At 40.4% G+C, this 18847-nt stretch overlaps 2 protein-coding genes across 6 annotated transcripts in view; both read left to right on the top strand.

Moving 5' to 3' along the window:
• LOC109472854 (pancreatic triacylglycerol lipase-like) overlaps positions 1-14888 on the top strand; it is a 31982-nt gene extending 17094 nt beyond the window's left edge. For all 4 annotated transcript variants that reach the window (XM_019772714.1, XM_019772713.1, XM_019772715.1 and 1 more), the window contains 12 exons: positions 764-862; positions 6877-6986; positions 7687-7845; positions 8049-8201; positions 8703-8811; positions 9253-9372; positions 9859-9978; positions 10656-10764; positions 11751-11887; positions 12163-12286; positions 13048-13245; positions 14098-14888. In XM_019772714.1, the coding sequence (XP_019628273.1) occupies positions 764-862; positions 6877-6986; positions 7687-7845; positions 8049-8201; positions 8703-8811; positions 9253-9372; positions 9859-9978; positions 10656-10764; positions 11751-11887; positions 12163-12286; positions 13048-13245; positions 14098-14164 (1505 nt within the window). In that variant the 3' untranslated portion in view covers positions 14165-14888. The remainder of the gene's footprint in view (positions 1-763; positions 863-6876; positions 6987-7686; positions 7846-8048; positions 8202-8702; positions 8812-9252; positions 9373-9858; positions 9979-10655; positions 10765-11750; positions 11888-12162; positions 12287-13047; positions 13246-14097) is intronic.
• A 1387-nt stretch (positions 14889-16275) lies between these two features.
• LOC109472856 (pancreatic triacylglycerol lipase-like) overlaps positions 16276-18847 on the top strand; it is an 18670-nt gene continuing 16098 nt past the window's right edge. For both annotated transcript variants that reach the window (XM_019772718.1, XM_019772721.1), the window contains exons 1-3: positions 16276-16399; positions 17115-17224; positions 18146-18304. In XM_019772718.1, the coding sequence (XP_019628277.1) occupies positions 16333-16399; positions 17115-17224; positions 18146-18304 (336 nt within the window). In that variant the 5' untranslated portion in view covers positions 16276-16332. The remainder of the gene's footprint in view (positions 16400-17114; positions 17225-18145; positions 18305-18847) is intronic.

The raw sequence follows: 18847 nt of genomic DNA, 5'->3' as shown, positions 1-18847 counted from the left end.
GGATGTCATCCCTAAAATGTACTTTCTGTGGCCTAATTCGCAAAAACCTTCCCCTACTTACAGTCTGCGGCTTGCAGATGTGGGACATGCATGGTATTTATGACCGCGCTGATATCAACGTAGAATAATTAAGGGTTAATGATCGATCCCGCCCCGAGGTGAATATGGTGTGATAAAGCCTTGTCAGTTGCTATAACCACCGAATAAAGCCACTGAGTGAGCGCAGCGAACGAGGTCAACGTCACCCGTCTATATGATGATATCTGAAATGTTACATTTCCATATTTTTGTATGTTTGTTTATGTATTACTCTCTCAATGTGTTTCATTCCAATGTTATTTTAGAATGCTTTTCATTGCTGTAATTAGGGGAGCGAGCTGGTAAAGGTGACCCACCTGTTCTCCCTCCCCCTCCACGCATGTGCTGGAAATTTTAATAAACAAACTAGAGAAGTAACATTTGCAAAGCAAATGCATAATGTTTACCTTTGCACATGGTCTGCTCTGTTACTTCTTACTCAAACACATTCACATACATGTACTACTAGTATATGGTGACAGGAGCAGAGTAGACCATGAAATTGCAACATTATGTAACTTAACACCAGTCACCATGGTGACAGACGTCAACACATCATGTCAGGTCATAGGTCACTGTTTGGAGAAGAAGAAGAGGAAGGAACAGAGCAAAAGGAAAATATGTTTTCCTTCGGTAAACATAATAAACAAACAAATAAACAGTTTTGTACGTGTTGATTCCGCAGATGTGTCGGCTGTGCAGCCCGGGATCCCGCCGTACTGTGACGGGCTGGTGCTCACGCCCAGGGACAGCTTCCTCCGGGAAGTCTGCCGGAAACTCATAGGTATTGTTTGTTTGTTTATTCGCATATAATCAGAGAGAAGAACAATAAAATGAATATATTACAGTAAAATAGGATATGCAGGGGAAAGATAAGAAGCCATAATGGCTTGTCCGTAATCTTCCCCCGACTAAATTAATTAACAACTGTAATAATGGTAAGAAATCAAATGGTAATAATAAATAACAAAAGTAATTGAAAAATTCGATCAATATGATAACGGTAACAAATCAAATAGTAACAATAAATAACAAAAGTAATTGGTAAATAACGTTGATTAGAAATTGTATTTTAAAAAAATAAGTTAACAGAGGTTTAACTGAAGTACAAATATAAACCAGAAAAATTGAAGCAATAACTCCAGAATATATAAATGAATTGAGGAGGTAAGCCTCCTGCCGTAAATGCATGTTCATTTGCAAATATATATACAGTCAAATTTGTCAAAACCGACCACCTGGGTGAAAGTGAAAGTGATCTCGAGCCAGTTTAGCTTACTGAAGAGCTAATCTTCCACTGGTCATGACAGAGAAGACAGACGCTATGTACAGTATTTACAGGTTCATTGTACCGGGGAAATTCCCCTAGCTCTTTTCAACAAGCACAATGAACAGTGGACCACGGTTAACGTCCCATCCTAAGGACTGCGATCCTAAACAGTAGCGTGCATGTCGGGTTAGCGACAACAGCCGGGATTCGAACTCCCAACCTCTTAGTCCAGAGGCAGGATCGCTAACCACTGGACTACGCACGCTAACATTACGTAATAACGTCTTAAGTGACCATCTTAAAAAAAACGGTCCGCTTACATGGGGACAAGACAAGACAAGACCGAGACACAGATTTTGCATAATCAATAATAACTTATTGATAAGCAACTAAACATGTTGATTTGTAGCTAGAACTTGCCGTTTCTATGTCTCATACACGTATTCTGCTAAGGCCACACCGACTTAATTTTATGGATAACATCCGCGCGCGCATTGATTTTCGCCTGTTCTAAAAAAAAAAAAAGATCACGTCCTCCGAGGCTCTGGCTTGGCTCTGGTGGACCCAGGCTACCGAAGCTCCATGACTCAAGAACTCAGTACATACGTACAGTGCCCATTCATAAATTCCGCAATGTATACGCCAGTATACATTTCTATGTAGTGCCGCAAATTCACAATACCGGCTTTATATTCCCGTGATTTAGTAGCATTTCTATTTTTGGCCGGAATTTTTTATTATTCGCCCGCGCGCACTAGTTTGGGGGTCTTCAGAGGATGTCATCCATAAAATTAACTCGGCGTGGCCTGAGGTGTGACGTTGCAACGTTTCTTTTACATTGTCCCGACTACTAGATTATGGACACTATATGACGGTTAGTGCGTCATTGCTCTTTATTGACCTATATTGATGTCCAGTTCACATATTCTTCGCCAGGGGGCCTTTCCTCTGGGGATTGTTTTTACTTTGGCGACCTTTGATCAACAGATATGGCAGAAGCTTGTCGACCTCAAGTTACATTCAGAACCTTTCCCCGAACACCAACCAACATAGGTTGGCTGAAGGTCAGGATTAGATGTAGGCCACGACAACCTTTTTTATACGAATCATATCGAATTTGAGTTAAATTTTCTGTAATAAGTTGTACACAAGTCAGTATTTCCCCCAATTTTGGAACAAAACCACCATGGTTTCCTTTTCAAGAGTACGTTGTTACGTATACGATATTGCAACAAAAATGTATGACCATTTCATATCGCATTAATATTTTCTTTCCTTTAATCCATGGGACGATCATTATTTCTTACCGCTTTTCAAACTGTGCCAAATATAAACGGAGACTTAAAAAAATTATTCTATTAGCTAGTTTTCGACTTCATGGATCGTGATTTTAAGAAAATAAAATATAGTCCTGATCTCTTCTGTGGGCTGCAAATTAGAAAGAATTGACGAAATAATTTTGCTACAGCAGTTAGCGGGGTGCATTGAGCTGGCCAACAACTCTGGGAAAATATTTTCAATATTTTTTCTGCCGAAGCCTACACCTCTGCTTGAAGGGTGCTATTAACTAAAACGGTGACCTGCGTACAGTGACACCACGCTCCTCCACAGCGTCCTATTAAACCACCCTATTGAATATGCGTGTGCGAGTCTTTTGTGCAATACATTATACAGCCGCATGAGGGCTTCTGGCGCCTGGGTTCATCACACAGACGATCCTGGGAAAGAGATCATGCTGGGCTAGGTAGTGACTAACTCCCTTCTGGTAACGGTACACCCTCATAGCGTCACCAAAGAAAGGAACTTTGTATAGGTCCGTTTCAAAAGGTGTACCATAGTGACAACATTTTATACCCCAAAATAGGAATCTTGCGTCTTGTTTTAGGTCCGATACGGTAGAAATAATGCAGTGTATCAGATCGCCGCCGTGTAACGTTACGTACTAGCGAGCGCCCACGAAAATACCACCCGAGTAGAGTAGGTTATCATAACCCTTTAGAAAGACACAAAGAAAACAAAAATGACAGATTTGCATTAAAGAAAGTTTATTTTCCATAGCCTGGACTAAGCCACGATCTATACTTATGGCTTCTCCACGGGCGCTGGGGACGAGCGTACAGTGACACATGGCACACTTTTCTAATATAACTTAGCGATAAGAAGCGGAGTGGAGTCAGGATGTGGTTCCCGCCTCGCACCTGCTCAATCCCAGCTTTATCTCTGTAAGTAAGCGACCTTTGATAACATCATCAGGAGGTAGACATGTCAATATGCACTGTTGGACCGGTGCCGGTTCTGTACGCGTGGCCGGAGTTTACACATGATAACGGTCGTTAGGCCACACCGCCTTAATTATATGGATGACATCCCCTGAAGACCCCCAAACTAGTGCGCGCGGGCGAATAAAAAAATCCGGCCAAATATTAAAAAATGCTACTAAACCACAGGAATACAAAGCTGGTATTGTGAATTTGCGGCAGTACTTAGCGACGTATACGACAAGCCGGGACATGCTGGCTTTTTGTAGAATTTATAAATCGGCACTGTACGTATGTACTGAGTTCTTGAGTCGTGGAGCTTCGGTAGCCTGGGTGCCCGGCTCCGTATTGTCGCTAACTACCACGGACTAACCAGGCCTAGAGCCAGGCCAGAGCCTCGGAGGACGTGATATATTTTTTGAGGGAGAGAGAGAACAGGCGAAAATCAATGCGCGCGTTGATGGCATCCATAAAATTAAGACAGTGTGGCCTAATGTAACGGCTAGGCACTTCTACAGGGGTACAACTCACCTTTCAACATACCCATGATGCAAGGGGTTGGAATTTATGCATTCCTTTGGTGTTTTTACATTCGCTGATGACAGTATCTGAAATAATGAAGGTTGTTCCCTTTATTTTCATATGCTACAACATTTATTGAATTATTACGATAAATATTTGTGTATCTCCTTATCCATTGACATACGGTATAACCTTACCATGGTAGAGAGAGTAATATTATAAACCCCATGTTCTGAATTTCAAACTCTATTTGTTGTCAGATTCAACCTGTCTTAAGTTGCTTGATTCTGAATACTGAACGTGAAATGCTCTAACACCACAAAAAATTGCCCCTTGTCCTCACATGTGGGGCGGTATTTACAAAAACGCTCACGGCGACCTTATTACGAAGGTTGCGATACCTTGCTGGAATAGTGAATATATTTTACAGTAACTTCTAACTTCATTAAAACTAAACCATGTATATCTATCCAGTGAGTGAGTGAATGATGAAATACTTGTGTTATAGACAAGTATGTCGGTAAAACTGTACGGAAATACCCCTCGCCCTTTCAAAACAAGGGTCAGTGACCTTTCTTACTTATAGTTCAAACGCAAACCGTGCCCAGCCTGTAGCTGCTAGGAGAACAGTTGAGAGTTTTGTAACATGGCGGATTTCTCAATCATAATCCTGGCAGTCATAGCCCTCTTCAAGTCGTCACTGGGTACGTTACTATTTTTATTTTGAACTTTTAGTGGTGAAAATTATGCCAAAGGTCAAGGAAGAATTTTTCTGCATTTTCTACATATGCCTTTAGTTTGAGTAACACCCGCATTTGCATAAAAGATTGCCAGTCTCTTGACGAAGTTTGTCGAGTGCGGATGAGACGCCGCGATGTCTGGCGACTGTCAGAAAGACACTGACTGGCCTATTATTGGCTAAAGAGTAATTAAGTTACCATGTTTACTAGACGGCTTACCTGGACAGACTCACCATCAGCTAAAGCCACGTTGATAAATGAGTTGTAAATTATTTTGTTTATGTAAATTTATTATTGTTTTGCCACATTTTACTTCACAGCACTCCCTGTTTATTATATTAATATTTAATTTCACAATTTGCCATTTTATAGTATTATCTTCTGACAGGTACACGATTGCTTAGGTACGAGGATATGAATAATCCCAAAAATATTTCCCATCAACGAGTAAACAAGATAGAGTTATTGCTGTTTTTTTTAAATTTTCAGAACAAACACGTCTCTTGGAACCAACAACACTTACTTATTGTTTTTTTTTTTACATTTCCATGAAAGGAACAACCAACAACTTTTACTTACAAACATATGTGAGGTCGTTGGAAATAATCCTTCAAAACAGAGGATTGTGTTTCTTTGACACCTTGTTACCTTCGCCAGAAAGCTGTGTTTTTAAATAGCAAAGTTATTTGATCACAACCATTTATGTTTCACGAGCCGAAGTTTCGATGACCGTCTGTCATCTTCATCAGGGCAATTCTGACTGGTTTACTGTGCACTGACACTAGATGTTACTTGGTGCATAGTGCACTAAAGTAAAGGTGTTACATAGTTCACAGTGCACTGTTACTTGGTTCACAGTGCACTTAAGCTAGTTTTTACTGTTGACAATGCATTTTATATTATATATACAAACACATTTGGAAGTGCATATGTCCCTATGGTGTAACAATGCCTAATATGTATGTCACAATTGCACTGCGTTAGGAAATGCATTCGTTTACCAACCTGATGAAATTATTTACGGAGGCTATGTTTTTGTTAGCGTTTGTGGGTGTGCGTATGTATGTTCGTGGTTTGTGGGTGGATTGTCATGAAACTTGGTAGGTGGATAGGTCTTGATGAGACCTCAAAATGATGCAAAATGTCAAATCATGTACAACATAGAGCGATATCTCGATCTTGCAGATTTCTAACTACGCTCAGCCATCCTCTGGAAATAGAGAAAGGCCGGTATAGAAGATTACCTGTATGTGAAAGAATTTGTAAATATTGTAGTGCAAAGGCTGTGGAAGAAGAAATACATTTTATCTCAAACTGTTCATTTCATAACAACGCTCGAAATGAGTTGACTATTCAAACATCCACAATTTATCCCAACTTCCCAAAACTTACAAACAAAAAACTATTCTTCTTTTAACTTCCCAAAACCCACAAATTTTAGAAAAGGTGGGACATTACGTCTTCCATGGTCTAAAAAAGAGAAGTCAAACCCTTCAGACATAGTTTTAGACATAGCAATAGTTTTAGACAATTAGATTTCATTTAATTCATTATGTACATTTTAAAGTTATTTTATAAATTGTTTCAGAGTTCTTTTATGTTTGTAAATTGCAATTAGCCCTCGCGCATGGATTTGCAATAAACTTCTATACACGTCTATATTATCATATTGATGCGTCTAGACAAACCCTGTATCACAAACATGATCTGTTCCCACATTTTCCACTGTACAAAAAAGCGAGAAGAAGTTGACCTCTCTATATTAGCTCAGTGACTAGAACACTTTGTATTAGCCTAGTATAGTACCCTTGTATGTTCCTTATGTATGTATGTCTAATTCAAGTAGTGCATCTCTTGTCTCCAATTTTCTATATACGTTTGTTATGTGTCTGTTATATCTTGACCTGTACCTAGCCCGTCGTGGCATGAGTGTACAATAAAGGTATTTCATTTCATTTCATATCATTATTTGTGCTGCCTGACGGCTTGTTCTGTCCTGTGCCTGCAGGAGTGGAGGTGTGTTACGGAGAGCTCGGCTGTTTCACCACGGACCCGCCATGGTCACTCACACTGGAACGTCCGATCTCCTCACTGCCTCGGCCTCCAGAGGAAATACAGGTAAACAAACAAACAAACAAACAAGCAAGCAAAAAATAAATATCTAAACGAAACAGGGACATTTTTGTTAACAGTGGTTCAAATCGATGTAACTTTTAAATCAATATTCCACACAGAGAAACCTCAGCCCTTTGAAGTATAATGCAGTACGACGTTGTTTTACGTCAAGAATAACGACCGTTTTTTCTCTGGTCCGATTTTTACCCCATAGACGTAATCATTAAAGGACCTGCCGCTTTTTTAAGCGTGTTGCGGAAAACGTTTTGGGTGGAGAAACATGGATGAATTCAGTCCATTTGCCATTTATTTTGACAGCATGACAGTCTGTGCCCAATGTGAACTTAATAGGGCATTCTATTATAAAAGAGGTGCGGATTGTGATGCGCGTTTCTCGCTGTGGTTTTGTATAAGAAAACGCTTGCCTAGAAGACCACTTTTGATCACGCTATATCACCATGGACGGTCGGTATAGCATGTTTGACTGTACATTCCAGAGGAGATAAGTGTGCACAAATAGGTAAAAATACATCAAGGAATGTCTAAACCTTAAAACTGGTAAATAAATATAAGCAATATGTCAAACTCAACATTTGGATTTATTTATATATTTGTACGTAGGTTAATTCACTTGTTTGTATGTTGAGGTAGACCTTACGAAAGTTGTATTTTCGCTGTGTCAATAAAGATTGTCATATTTCAGGTCCAGTTCCTTCTAAGAACACGTAACACCCCGAGTACGGGAGAGTTTATCCGGGCAGGGGACCGGGCGGCGCTGGCGGCGTCTGACTTCATCGGCACCCGCCCTACCAAGTTCATCACACACGGCTTCATCGAGAACGGCTTCGTTGCCTGGATCACGGTAGGGACGGTTCTCAGTTTAGACGATACTTAACCCCACACATAGCCGAAAATGGTTTGAACCATCCACAGTTTCACCTGTACTGATTCCGTTTATGGCCTTAAGAAACATTTACCAGACGCACCTGGCGTTTATTATGACAATGATTGGTAAATCCCACCTACTGTACAGTGTGGTACGTGATTTTGTATCTGTTTCAACAGGACATGTCGCAGGAGATCCTCCGGGCGGACGACTGTAACGTGATAGCGGTGGATTGGGGCAGCAACGGCGGCTCGATGTTTCCGTACACCCAGGCCACTGCCAACACACAGATCGTGGGGGCTATCGTCGCACAGATGATCACATTCCTCATGGTATGTTCTCTTCTACATAAAGGCAAAACCTTAACCTTGCTGTATATCTCTGCCCTGGTTTCTGTACGCTCTCCGGACGATCCCAAACGTGCACGTGTTGTACGAAATTCGTCAGACGAGCCGATACTGATGTTCGTGTGCGTGTTGTACAACCTTCAGCGGTCTTAAAATTAAATATAAAATTCACATGACGATCTACGACGGATGTGACCGCACCGTAAGAGGCGTATTTACTCTGACCATACACTTTCTTCAAATCTGTCCAAAAGAAACCTTCGCGAGCTTCTAAGACTTGCAATGCATCTATCTTCGAGTTCTCCGAATCCTTCATACATGATTGAGCGACCTAATAAAGACATAATGTTCGTCGCTCATACTTGACAGCATGCACTACTGTATTCTGTGTTCGTACGCCTAAGGAGAGCAGTGCTTGTGGTGTAGTGGTAAAGGGACGTCTTCTTGTAGTTCCTGCCATAATCCTTTTTTGCTGTTGTCCTGAAGCAAGAGACAGGGAACTCTGCTAGCTCGTACCACCTGATCGGACACAGTCTGGGCTCCCACACCATGGGGTACGCTGGGATGAGGGTACCCGGCCTGGGCAGGATTACAGGTAAACTTTACAAATATAATTCACCAATTTCACACTTCCCATAATGCCTAGTAAAAGTCACGGATATAGAACGCAGCTATGTGGGTCATCAGACGACAAAAGTGCGTCTCCTTTGCTCGCGGACGAATAGGAAAACGCTTTTCTGGCTATTTTTACCACGTGAAAATGCTACTAATACAATCCACTTGTTTTTCAATAAATTCAAAAACATATCTTTGAGGATCACCGAGCAATGGAGTGCGAAACTTGAACTTGAAGTGTGAAACCCGAGTGGGTCAAAGGTCAACAGAAGTCGATACCTGCCGTACAACAGACACTTGTACCGAAGTCCAACTATTCCTTACGTTGACGAAAATATTAATAATCATGCTTTTAAAGTACGTGATTCATTCAGTGATTCCTATCGTATTGACTGATTGATAACGTAAATTTTATTCCCAGGACTGGACCCAGCCGAGCCGTATTTCCAGGGTACCGATCCCATGATCCGTCTGGACCCGACTGATGCCGAGTTGGTTGACGTCATCCACTCAGACGGAGGATTTTTCTTCACAAGTCTAGGTCTGTGTACGATCAGTAGTGATACCCAGAGCTTGACCAACTTTCACTGCATAGAATAATAGTAAGGACTTTTATGTCCGTTTTTTTTATGTAACATCCGTGTCCATAATATCACCAGGGTCCATAACATAATATCGCCACGTTGAGAAATAGTGTGCTTTATATATATATAAATTTAAGATATTTTTACTGCAACATACTTTTGGTATGAACTCCTTCACACATCAAATACCTAGGGTATGTTGCAGTAAAAATATCTTTAAGGACATTTTTTCTCAAGGTGGCGATAATATGGACTATGGTGATATTATGAACACAGAAGTTAATGGTACATTGCTACATGCTAAATGCTACATGTTACATGTTACATTTATTTTCTAAACCTTAGCCCATCCGGGTAGTCTCCGGGGCTGTTTTTGCACTTTTGCCCTGAAAGAGACGCGATGATAATGATGGAATTTTCCACTCTATGTCCTTCACGTGAAGGTTACGGTATGTACGACCCCACCGGCCATCTTGATTTCTACCCAAACGGCGGCATCGAAATGCCCGGATGTGACGAAGGGCTGACTCACTACATCGACATGAATGGAGGGATTTACGAAGGTCCGCAACTTCTTTTTAGATGTTTTCTCAAGCCAAGTTTCAAGATACGTGATACGTGTATAAGATATCACAAGCTCACTCACTCACTCACTCACTCACTCACTCACTCACTCACTCAACCAATCACTCACTCTCTCACTCACTCACTCTCACTCACTCACTCACTCACTCACTCACTCACTCTCACTCACTCACTCACTCACTCACTCACTCACTCAGTAGAGAATGTGTGAACTGCACTTAGATAAATGACAAGATAGCAATTCTGAAGTAGTACACGTACCTAGTTACACCGACGCATTTTCATTAGCTCGAAAGTTCATCTTGTTGACATACACAGCTATGAACGCACAATATACGACAATGAATTTATATCAGCTCGTTCGTCATCTTTAATATAAATGAGAACACGATTGCTCAGATCACAGGACCTTCCGTAGGTGTGACGTGACCAACGGGTCAAAGAAGGTTTGCAGTCGGTAGCGGCCTCCGTCCCGGTTTAAACAACCTCTCAAATATAATGATTTCCCTGTCACTCATAAGCGGGTTGAAATACAAGGCGTGTACCCACGTCTACTTCTCTACCGCGTGGTTGTAGTCTGTGGCGGCCCCGTCCCGGTTTAAAGAAACTGAAAGAATTACAATACTCTTATAATCAACTTCCGTCTGACTCACAGGTGGGCGGGAGTACGTGGCGTGTAACCATCTGAAGGCCATCGTCTACTTCCACGACTCCATCAACTCCATCTGCCCCATGATGGCGTATCCTTGTCGCGATTACGACAGGTAACGTTTAATAATAATAATAACCTTTATTGTACATTCATGCCCTATCGGGCTAAGTACAGGCGAACAGATGAAATGGGTAATATACATGTTTGTTGCACAAACTGCTCTAAAACTACACTAATACAAAGGTTCGGCTTCTTCTCGTTTCTTTGTGATGTTAAAAATATAATTTGAAATGGTTTGTATAATACAGGATGATCAAAGCACATAAGAAAGATAATTTTTTCAATATTAGGCAAGTGTTGGAAGTATGGAAACGTACTTGTAATATGTCTAAAAAAAGATCATTTCTTTCATTACTACAATCTATAAAACTACAATAAATAACAATAAGAAGAAAGTTTATTGAAAATACTTGCCCGAAGGCTAATTGCAGTTACAAACAACATAGAAAGAAAGTAAAGTGGTATGTGAGACTATATCTACTTCTAACATTATACTATATTCTACAACATGACATGACACTAGTTTTACTGGGTTTGACTTCTTCTTTTTAGGCAGTGGAAGACGAATTTACCCACTTCTTCTATAATATGTGGGTTCTTTGATTTTAGTAGTAAAAATGTTTTTTCGTGGTAGGGAATGGTGGGGAAGTAAGGCAGCATTTTGGACACGGTGGTAAATAATTGATTTCTGATGTCGTCATAAAATGGACAGTTAGAGATGAAATGAATTTCGTCTTCCACTGCATTTGAGGAGCAATATAACAAAGAGTTCTACTTTCTTTGAGCTACAAAATTGGCAAATCCTTTGCTCCAGAGGTGTGCGGTTGTGCCTTCATGTTTCGATGCTGAGTTTGTGACAGCTGATTCGTAGTTTGGTAATGGTGGTTCTTTGACTTCCGTTTAATACATTTGGTTCTTCTACGGCATCATAATGTCAATTCTGTAGTGTTTTGCGTTACTTAAGTTAGTCACCAGAATGGCAGTATTAAAAATATAGCCTTTCGTTCTCCAGTAATGTTTTTGTATAACTTCTAAAAGGTTTAAAGATGGCCACTGCCTGGACTGTCGCCAGGGCTGTGCACAGATGGGGTACCATGCCGACAAGTACAAACCTGCACCTGGCCTCACCAACCTCAAGTACTACCTCGACACCGCCGCTAGATCTCCTACTTGTCGTAAGTTCTTAAAATGATTTAGTCATTAAACTTGAACCTGCGATAACTACTTCGAAGTGCAGAGGCCCATGCCCCGGTTCAAACAAAATCATGTATTTTAATACTAAATTATGTAATTTTGATACTTGACACGTATAGTTTTCAACAAGTCGCTCATTAATACGAGGAAGCATTGGTGCTATGATATCTGTTTATACCGAACAGTGTGATTACAGTCACCATTTGTGACATCCATGTAAATGAGATTTAAGGATATGTCATTGTGTTTTGTACAGTTTATCACTATCAGGTTATGATCACGCTGGGAACGGATTCCGATGCCGAGGAAGTTGATGGATACCTCCACTTGTCCTTCGTCACTCAATCAGGCACAGTTACGGAGTACTACAAACTTACAGAGTAGGTACCACAGTTAGGCACAGTTACGGAGTACTACAAACTTACAGAGTAAGTACCACAGTTAGGCACAGTTACGGAGTACTACAAACTTACAGAGTAAGTACCACAGTCAGGCACAGTTACAGAGTACTACGAACTTACAGAGTAAGTACCACAGTTAGGCACAGTTACGGAGTACTACAAACTTACAGAGTAAGTACCACAGTCAGGCACAGTTACGGAGTACTACAAACTTACAGAGTAAGTACCACAGTTAGGCACAGTTACGGAGTGCTACAAACTTACAGAGTATGTACCACAGTCGACAGGGACAGTTACGGAGTACTACAAACTTACAGAGTATGTACCACAGTCGAGGGACAGTTACGGAGTACTACAAACTTACAGAGTATGTACCACAGTCGAGGGACAGTTACGGAGTACTACAAACTTACAGAGTATGTACCACAGTCGACATGGACAGTTACGGAGTACTACAAACTTACAGAGTATGTACCACAGTCGACAGCCACAGTTACGGAGTACTACAAACTTACAGAATAGGCACCACAGCCAGGCACAGTTACGGAGTACTATTACGCATTGAAGATTTAACCGTTAACTTAACTTGTATTTCCTCAAAATTTAGTAGAAACTTAGCATGGCATCATATGCCATCTACATCATATGCCATCCACGGTTTACATATCACGTAGATAATCAGGTTATTTGTTAGCATACTTTGTAATATTTCCTTTGTTTATACTTGTGTTACTGAACAGCGACCCGATCAAGCTTCAGCCCGGAAACAGCTACATGTACTTCCTGAAGCTGCCGACAAACCTGGGTAACCTCCAGCGGGTCCGGTTCCTGTGGGACTACGACTGGTCCATCGCCAACCCCAGCACCTGGTTCATCTTCTCAAGGCCCAAGATCTGGATGGACAGGATCCAGGTCATGGCGGGAGAATCTCAGAACAGGTGAGGACGACTTTACTAAAAAGACTTTACACAAGAACTCATTTATCCCCAGAACTCTGTCGATGATGTAATGCCCACAAAACTCTGTGTCTACGTTGTCGTTGTTGCTGTGAGCAGATTTTAATATTCTTGTATAATGTTTTATCGTTTTTAACGCTAATGATCTTTTAAACGAATTGTTCTTTTATAAATGTACATGTACTGTAAAATCAGCGCAATTTAGTCCTTGTGACTACCAAGTTGATTGCACAATAAAGTTTGAAAGTTAGAAAATCTATCCGGAAAATACAAATTTTAAAGTCAGATCACTTGAGAAATTTCGGCATCATCCATTACCCCTTGCCAGGACTTCGTCTGATTTTTCTGCCGCGCACTGATTGTAGGGAAGTCTGATGTCAGGAGTGGGTCAAAGGTCACTGGGAGTCTATACCGGCCGCCGTCCCGGTTTAACGTAGGGAAATAGTGAAGCTCCAAGCAGATATTAGCTTACTATCAACGATTGTCCAGGGATACCTAGAAAGCAGATCATTGGATCTGAGGTATTCCCTGGTAAAATGAATAAACTTGACTTGACTTGACTTACTCTGGCTTCTTATACCTATGTTTTTTCGGCGTATTTTGCATCTCTTTTCTAGTATCTACCTACACAGCTAACATCTGACTGGACATGACATGTTCTTTTGTTGTTTTTGAGGGAGGGGTGACACAGGTACTCATGAAGGGACCAATATCTTCACAAGTTCGTCATCATGAGGTTATTGGGAGTTACTGGGATAACAAAATGATTTGATTGAAACGAATCTTAAAAAATGGATACAATTGTTGATATATTTCTTTTCCCTTTCTCATTAGAATGTCTTTCTGCGCCTTCAATAACTACTTCGTCGAAGACGTTGCGTCAGACCTGAGATTGTGCTGAAGGCGTGGCCAATTGCGTCGTCGGTGCCATGGAGACACCTATGCTGCTTGGAAAATCGAATCTGATTGGTCTTCTCTTAGATTTAATTAAGCTACTTGTTTCAGTAGAATAACAAATTGTCTTTCAAGCTTGTCTCAAATGTACCAAAGAACATTCTTCTGTAATGTTCAAAACGTCGCAGATAGACTTAAATCCAAAGACAATAACAGGTTAAACATTTACTGTAAAGCTGCATTAGGACGATACGGGAAGTCAATTTTCTGGCCATTCATTTACAAAATTCAGGGAGTGAAGGTGCCAAAGTATTACGCCGCCCGAGCGTGTTTAAAAGCTGGAAACACAGCTGTCAGCTATGTTTGTCTACATTTTTGTGGTGGTGTTACAAAATGAGTGCGCCACGTGTGGCCAACAGAAAATGTCCGAATTTAGAGACAATGTTAGACTAATGTTTAAAAGTATGGAAGGAAAAGAAACTTATAAAAACATTTCAATCAAAAGTATGAAAATTATCAATGCAGCTTAAAAAGAAATAATAAGTAACATGTAATACATACATGCGGTTATCATATATATGAAAGACTAAATGTTGCCCCATCTGCTACCATCTATAACAGTAATCTGTAATGAATACGTATAACGTATATGTTGTCAGCTTTCACAAGAAGAAGAAGAATATATGTTGTGGTTGTGTGAAAAATCCATCTGGAATAAAACATTCGACTAGCAACCATCCTTGTGCCTCATGATATCTATACCTACTAAATGTTTTTTTTTTTGATTTTTCACAAAGTGAAAGGGAGGGCAAAACAGGTGCATAGACACCTTTACAAGTTGCCCTCCCCCCATACATCAAAATTTACATCTATAGTCAATAACAACAATTATAGCAATACACAGAATAGGTAATAAAAATAGAAGGTTAAGCATAATTCAAATACTAGTAGTATATCTAATCAATTGTATAAATTGTGTTGAAACAAGTCTTAGTGTGGTCTAGAAGGAATACCAGAACTACACCCACAAGAAGTGGTCCAAGTACATAGCAGGTCAAGACTGTAATGTGTGTTAAATCTATTGTAGGTGGCCTTGAGTAGCTTATGTTTAAATCAGAATATCCGACTGATGAACTCTTCGCTCACTAGTACCACGGAAGTCAGAGCCTAACTTATTCCTAATATTGACTAGCCTGGGGATGACCATTAGTTTCTTTTTTTATATTCAGTTTGTGTAAAAATTTTGTGTAAAAAAACAACTTCTCAGTCACTGATGGAAGATGACAGACGGTATCTCAAATGACTGATACGCCAGAGAATACTAATGATGGGTTTGATTTATCATGTAATAATCATAAATTACGTTCAGCCTGGATGTCTAATCATCGTCAGCCTAGTTTAGGCCACAGCAGATAAATTTTATGGATGACTCTAAATATAATGCGAGCGGGCCGAAAAAAACAAGGTTCCTACATTTTAAAATTTTGACTCAATCATTGTACGAATGGTTTTTATTCAGTGGGAACATCACATATACACAACCAGCATCACATATCACTGCATCAAAGTAAGAAACAAAACATTAAATCAGAGCCTTTTCTTGTCTCCTCTCTTTATAGTTATCTGCCATCCACCTTCCGGTATGGCAACAGTCATCTTTGCCCATTTTCGGCAACAAAATTTCTTGTCTTTTTTTTCCAAAATCAGGCGAAAATTAATACGCGCGCTGATGTCATCCATAAAAATTACTTGCCGTGGCCTTATGACAGAAACAACAACATGGTTGTATAGAACGTACATATCAGGGGTAATAGAAGTCATTCAGTTTTGTCTGTATGGATGTAAAGGTCAGCCGCCCTTAACTTCGCCCTCAGATTACGATAAACCTTAAATTACAGTCAGTCTAATTAAGAAATGTCCGCAATAAAAATGTCTTTTGAAGTAGCCACAGCCCCTACATTCTCACGATAAACATATTTCACCTTATCCTATCATAACATTATATTACCTTACTTCAAAAACAGCTATAAATTATAACAAAGCAATCAGTGGTTGCTAATCTTGATAAATGGTGTATATATAAAAGCTGGGTACATGTTAACGTTGCCGTAAGGTCGAGACGGTTTTCAGTGAAACAGGAGACATTTCTCAACACCAGACTGTCTGGGTTCAGACATGATGGCTGCTTTCTTCCTCTTGCAAACTCTGTTTGTCATGACGAGCGTCCTCACAACGATACGTGGTAAGTGTTCTAGTTATTTTTAAATTACTTCTTTTTATGATCCCCTGTAGTCAATTTGTCTAAAGCACAGTTATACCGAATTGTAAAGTGTATAATGGTAATCTTATGGCTTTCTAAAATATTTTTTAATTTATTTAGTATCAGGATATCGACTTGATGGCCTTTCACACATGGGTGAAGATTTTGAAATGTTTGAGCCAGTAGCAGGTTCGGGTGATAGAAGAATATAGGGAATCTCTCATATTGCTATACAACGTACAATCTACTACAAAATGATTCTCATCCTCAATCTTATCTAAATCGCAAAATTCCCAAATCCTTTGCTCTAGAGGAATGCGGTTGTGTCTGCCTTTTTCCATGTGGAGTTTGTGTGAACTTATCCGGAGTTTTGTGATGGCTGTTCTGTGCCGAATATTTGTAATTTTTAGATATTTTTACTCGTAGTGTTTTTAGTAATCTATATGTCCGTAATTTGTTGTTGTTCCTCATTTCTGATATGAAAGATTGGAGGCACATGTCTTTATAAGACGTTGGTTGATGGATGATATAATTTGGGGCAAATTGAAGGTAGAAGACAAGGACGAATGCCAAACATAGGCAAAACCGCTTTCCTTTAATGTCTTACGAACACTATAGACAATTGAGTAGAGACCTAAACATACATTCTGATGTGTAAGTTTGAATGTTCCATTCACACCACGCTGCACACTGGCAGGTGCGGATGTGTGTTATGGCGACCTCGGCTGTTTCACCACGGACTACCCCTGGTCAGGCAGTCTGCAGAGACCGATAGCATCGCTGCCTCGGGCGCCGGAGGAACTGCAGGTTTGATCTGATGCATGCATACTGATTTCTACGACTTTCTAAAGTCTTTGGATAATTTTCAGTCAATCCTGTAACTTTTTGTTGGCGTAAGGCCACACCAATTTAATTGTTTGTTTAGGATTTTAAAAAAAAATGAAGCGACAGGGCGAAAAAAGCAGGCAAAGGCACCCCATGATAGCCGAAATGTTACAATATGAGCCATGAAGTGAACATACTACCAGGCTGGTTTATAATTTAAACAATTGATTTTGAACTTTAAATGAAACAAAATTGCATTGTTACATTGAAAAACTTTAACAACTACGAAGAATAGGACTTTATTCAACCGCTGGGGCCAAAATATGTCTTTCATTGAGCATTTTGCAGTTGATTTAGAACAATTTTTTTTTTGCAAATCAAAAATAAAATGGACAGGGCGATCCGAGAAGCAACAAATTAAATTGATGTGGCCTAAGCAAATATGTATACCTCAGCTCAAAAGTCTCCTTAAATTTGATGAATCTTTGGATTGCTTCGTCAAGTTTGCCTAATAGCAAGCTAGGTTGTCAGCGTGAGGGGAATCCTCACCACATCTGCTTGAAACAACGCTTGAAGATGTGCAAAGGTCTGGCATGACGCTCATCGTAGGTCGTCGACGATTTTTATGCCGTAGAATTCCCAACCGGGCTGTGACAGAACCAACCGCTTGCAACGATATAAGACAGCAGAACTTGCACAACTATATGCCAATGATGCCCCGAGTTTACGATCGCACTTCGTTTGTACGACTTATTTGAGCGGACTCTAAATCTAATACAACAATGGCCGCCGCGTGCCAGCGAGGCAGGTGTGTCACGCCGAAGATCAGTTACAGACGTGAACACTAACTTGGTACCTTCCTGCATGTACCCGCGTTTATATTGGTTTATAAACTCTCCGCAGATTAAGTTCATCCTGCGGACTCGTGGCGGCCCGGCTGACGGGCAGATCGTGCGGCCCGGGGACAGGACGTCGCTTCTAGCCTCCAACTTCGACGGACGCCGGCCCACCAAGTTCATCAGCCACGGCTTCATCGAGAACGGCTTCGTCAGCTGGATCACGGTAAGACAAAGATAAGACTAGAAAGGCCAATATTTGCTTTGGAGCAAATACAGCGATGGGTTCACCACATTTTACCACATGGCAGGGAAAGAATGAGAAACACAAGGGAAAACAATGATTACATTGATATAACTATAATATGAAGTAACATACAACTAAAACAACAGTTGGATAGCTATTCCCTACTTTATTGGTTAGGATTTTTAATTGCATAATGCAAACTGTTGATTTTCAAAATAAAATAAAAAACGTTCATGCCCCGCATTCCAATGCTGGAGCAGAAAAGCTTGAAATACCTACCAAAACACTTGAATAAAGACATACTGTCAGTATGGAAATGCTCTGTGCAGGTGTTAATCAAGTTAAATCCCAACAGCCAATCAGCAAGAAATGCTCTGTGCAGGTGGAAATGCTCTGTGCGGGTGTTAATCAAGTTAAATCCCAACAGCCAATCAGCAAGAAGTATAGAGGAAAGCTGCATGCCTATTGGTTGATGCCCTGCATTCCATTGTGATGACTCATGCCCAGACGTGGTAAACAAGG

Source organism: Branchiostoma belcheri, unplaced genomic scaffold (assembly GCF_001625305.1).
Source record: "Branchiostoma belcheri isolate BF01 breed outbred unplaced genomic scaffold, Haploidv18h27 scaffold286, whole genome shotgun sequence".
NCBI lineage: Eukaryota > Metazoa > Chordata > Leptocardii > Amphioxiformes > Branchiostomatidae > Branchiostoma > Branchiostoma belcheri.
This window is presented reverse-complemented; position numbering and strand designations above follow the sequence as displayed.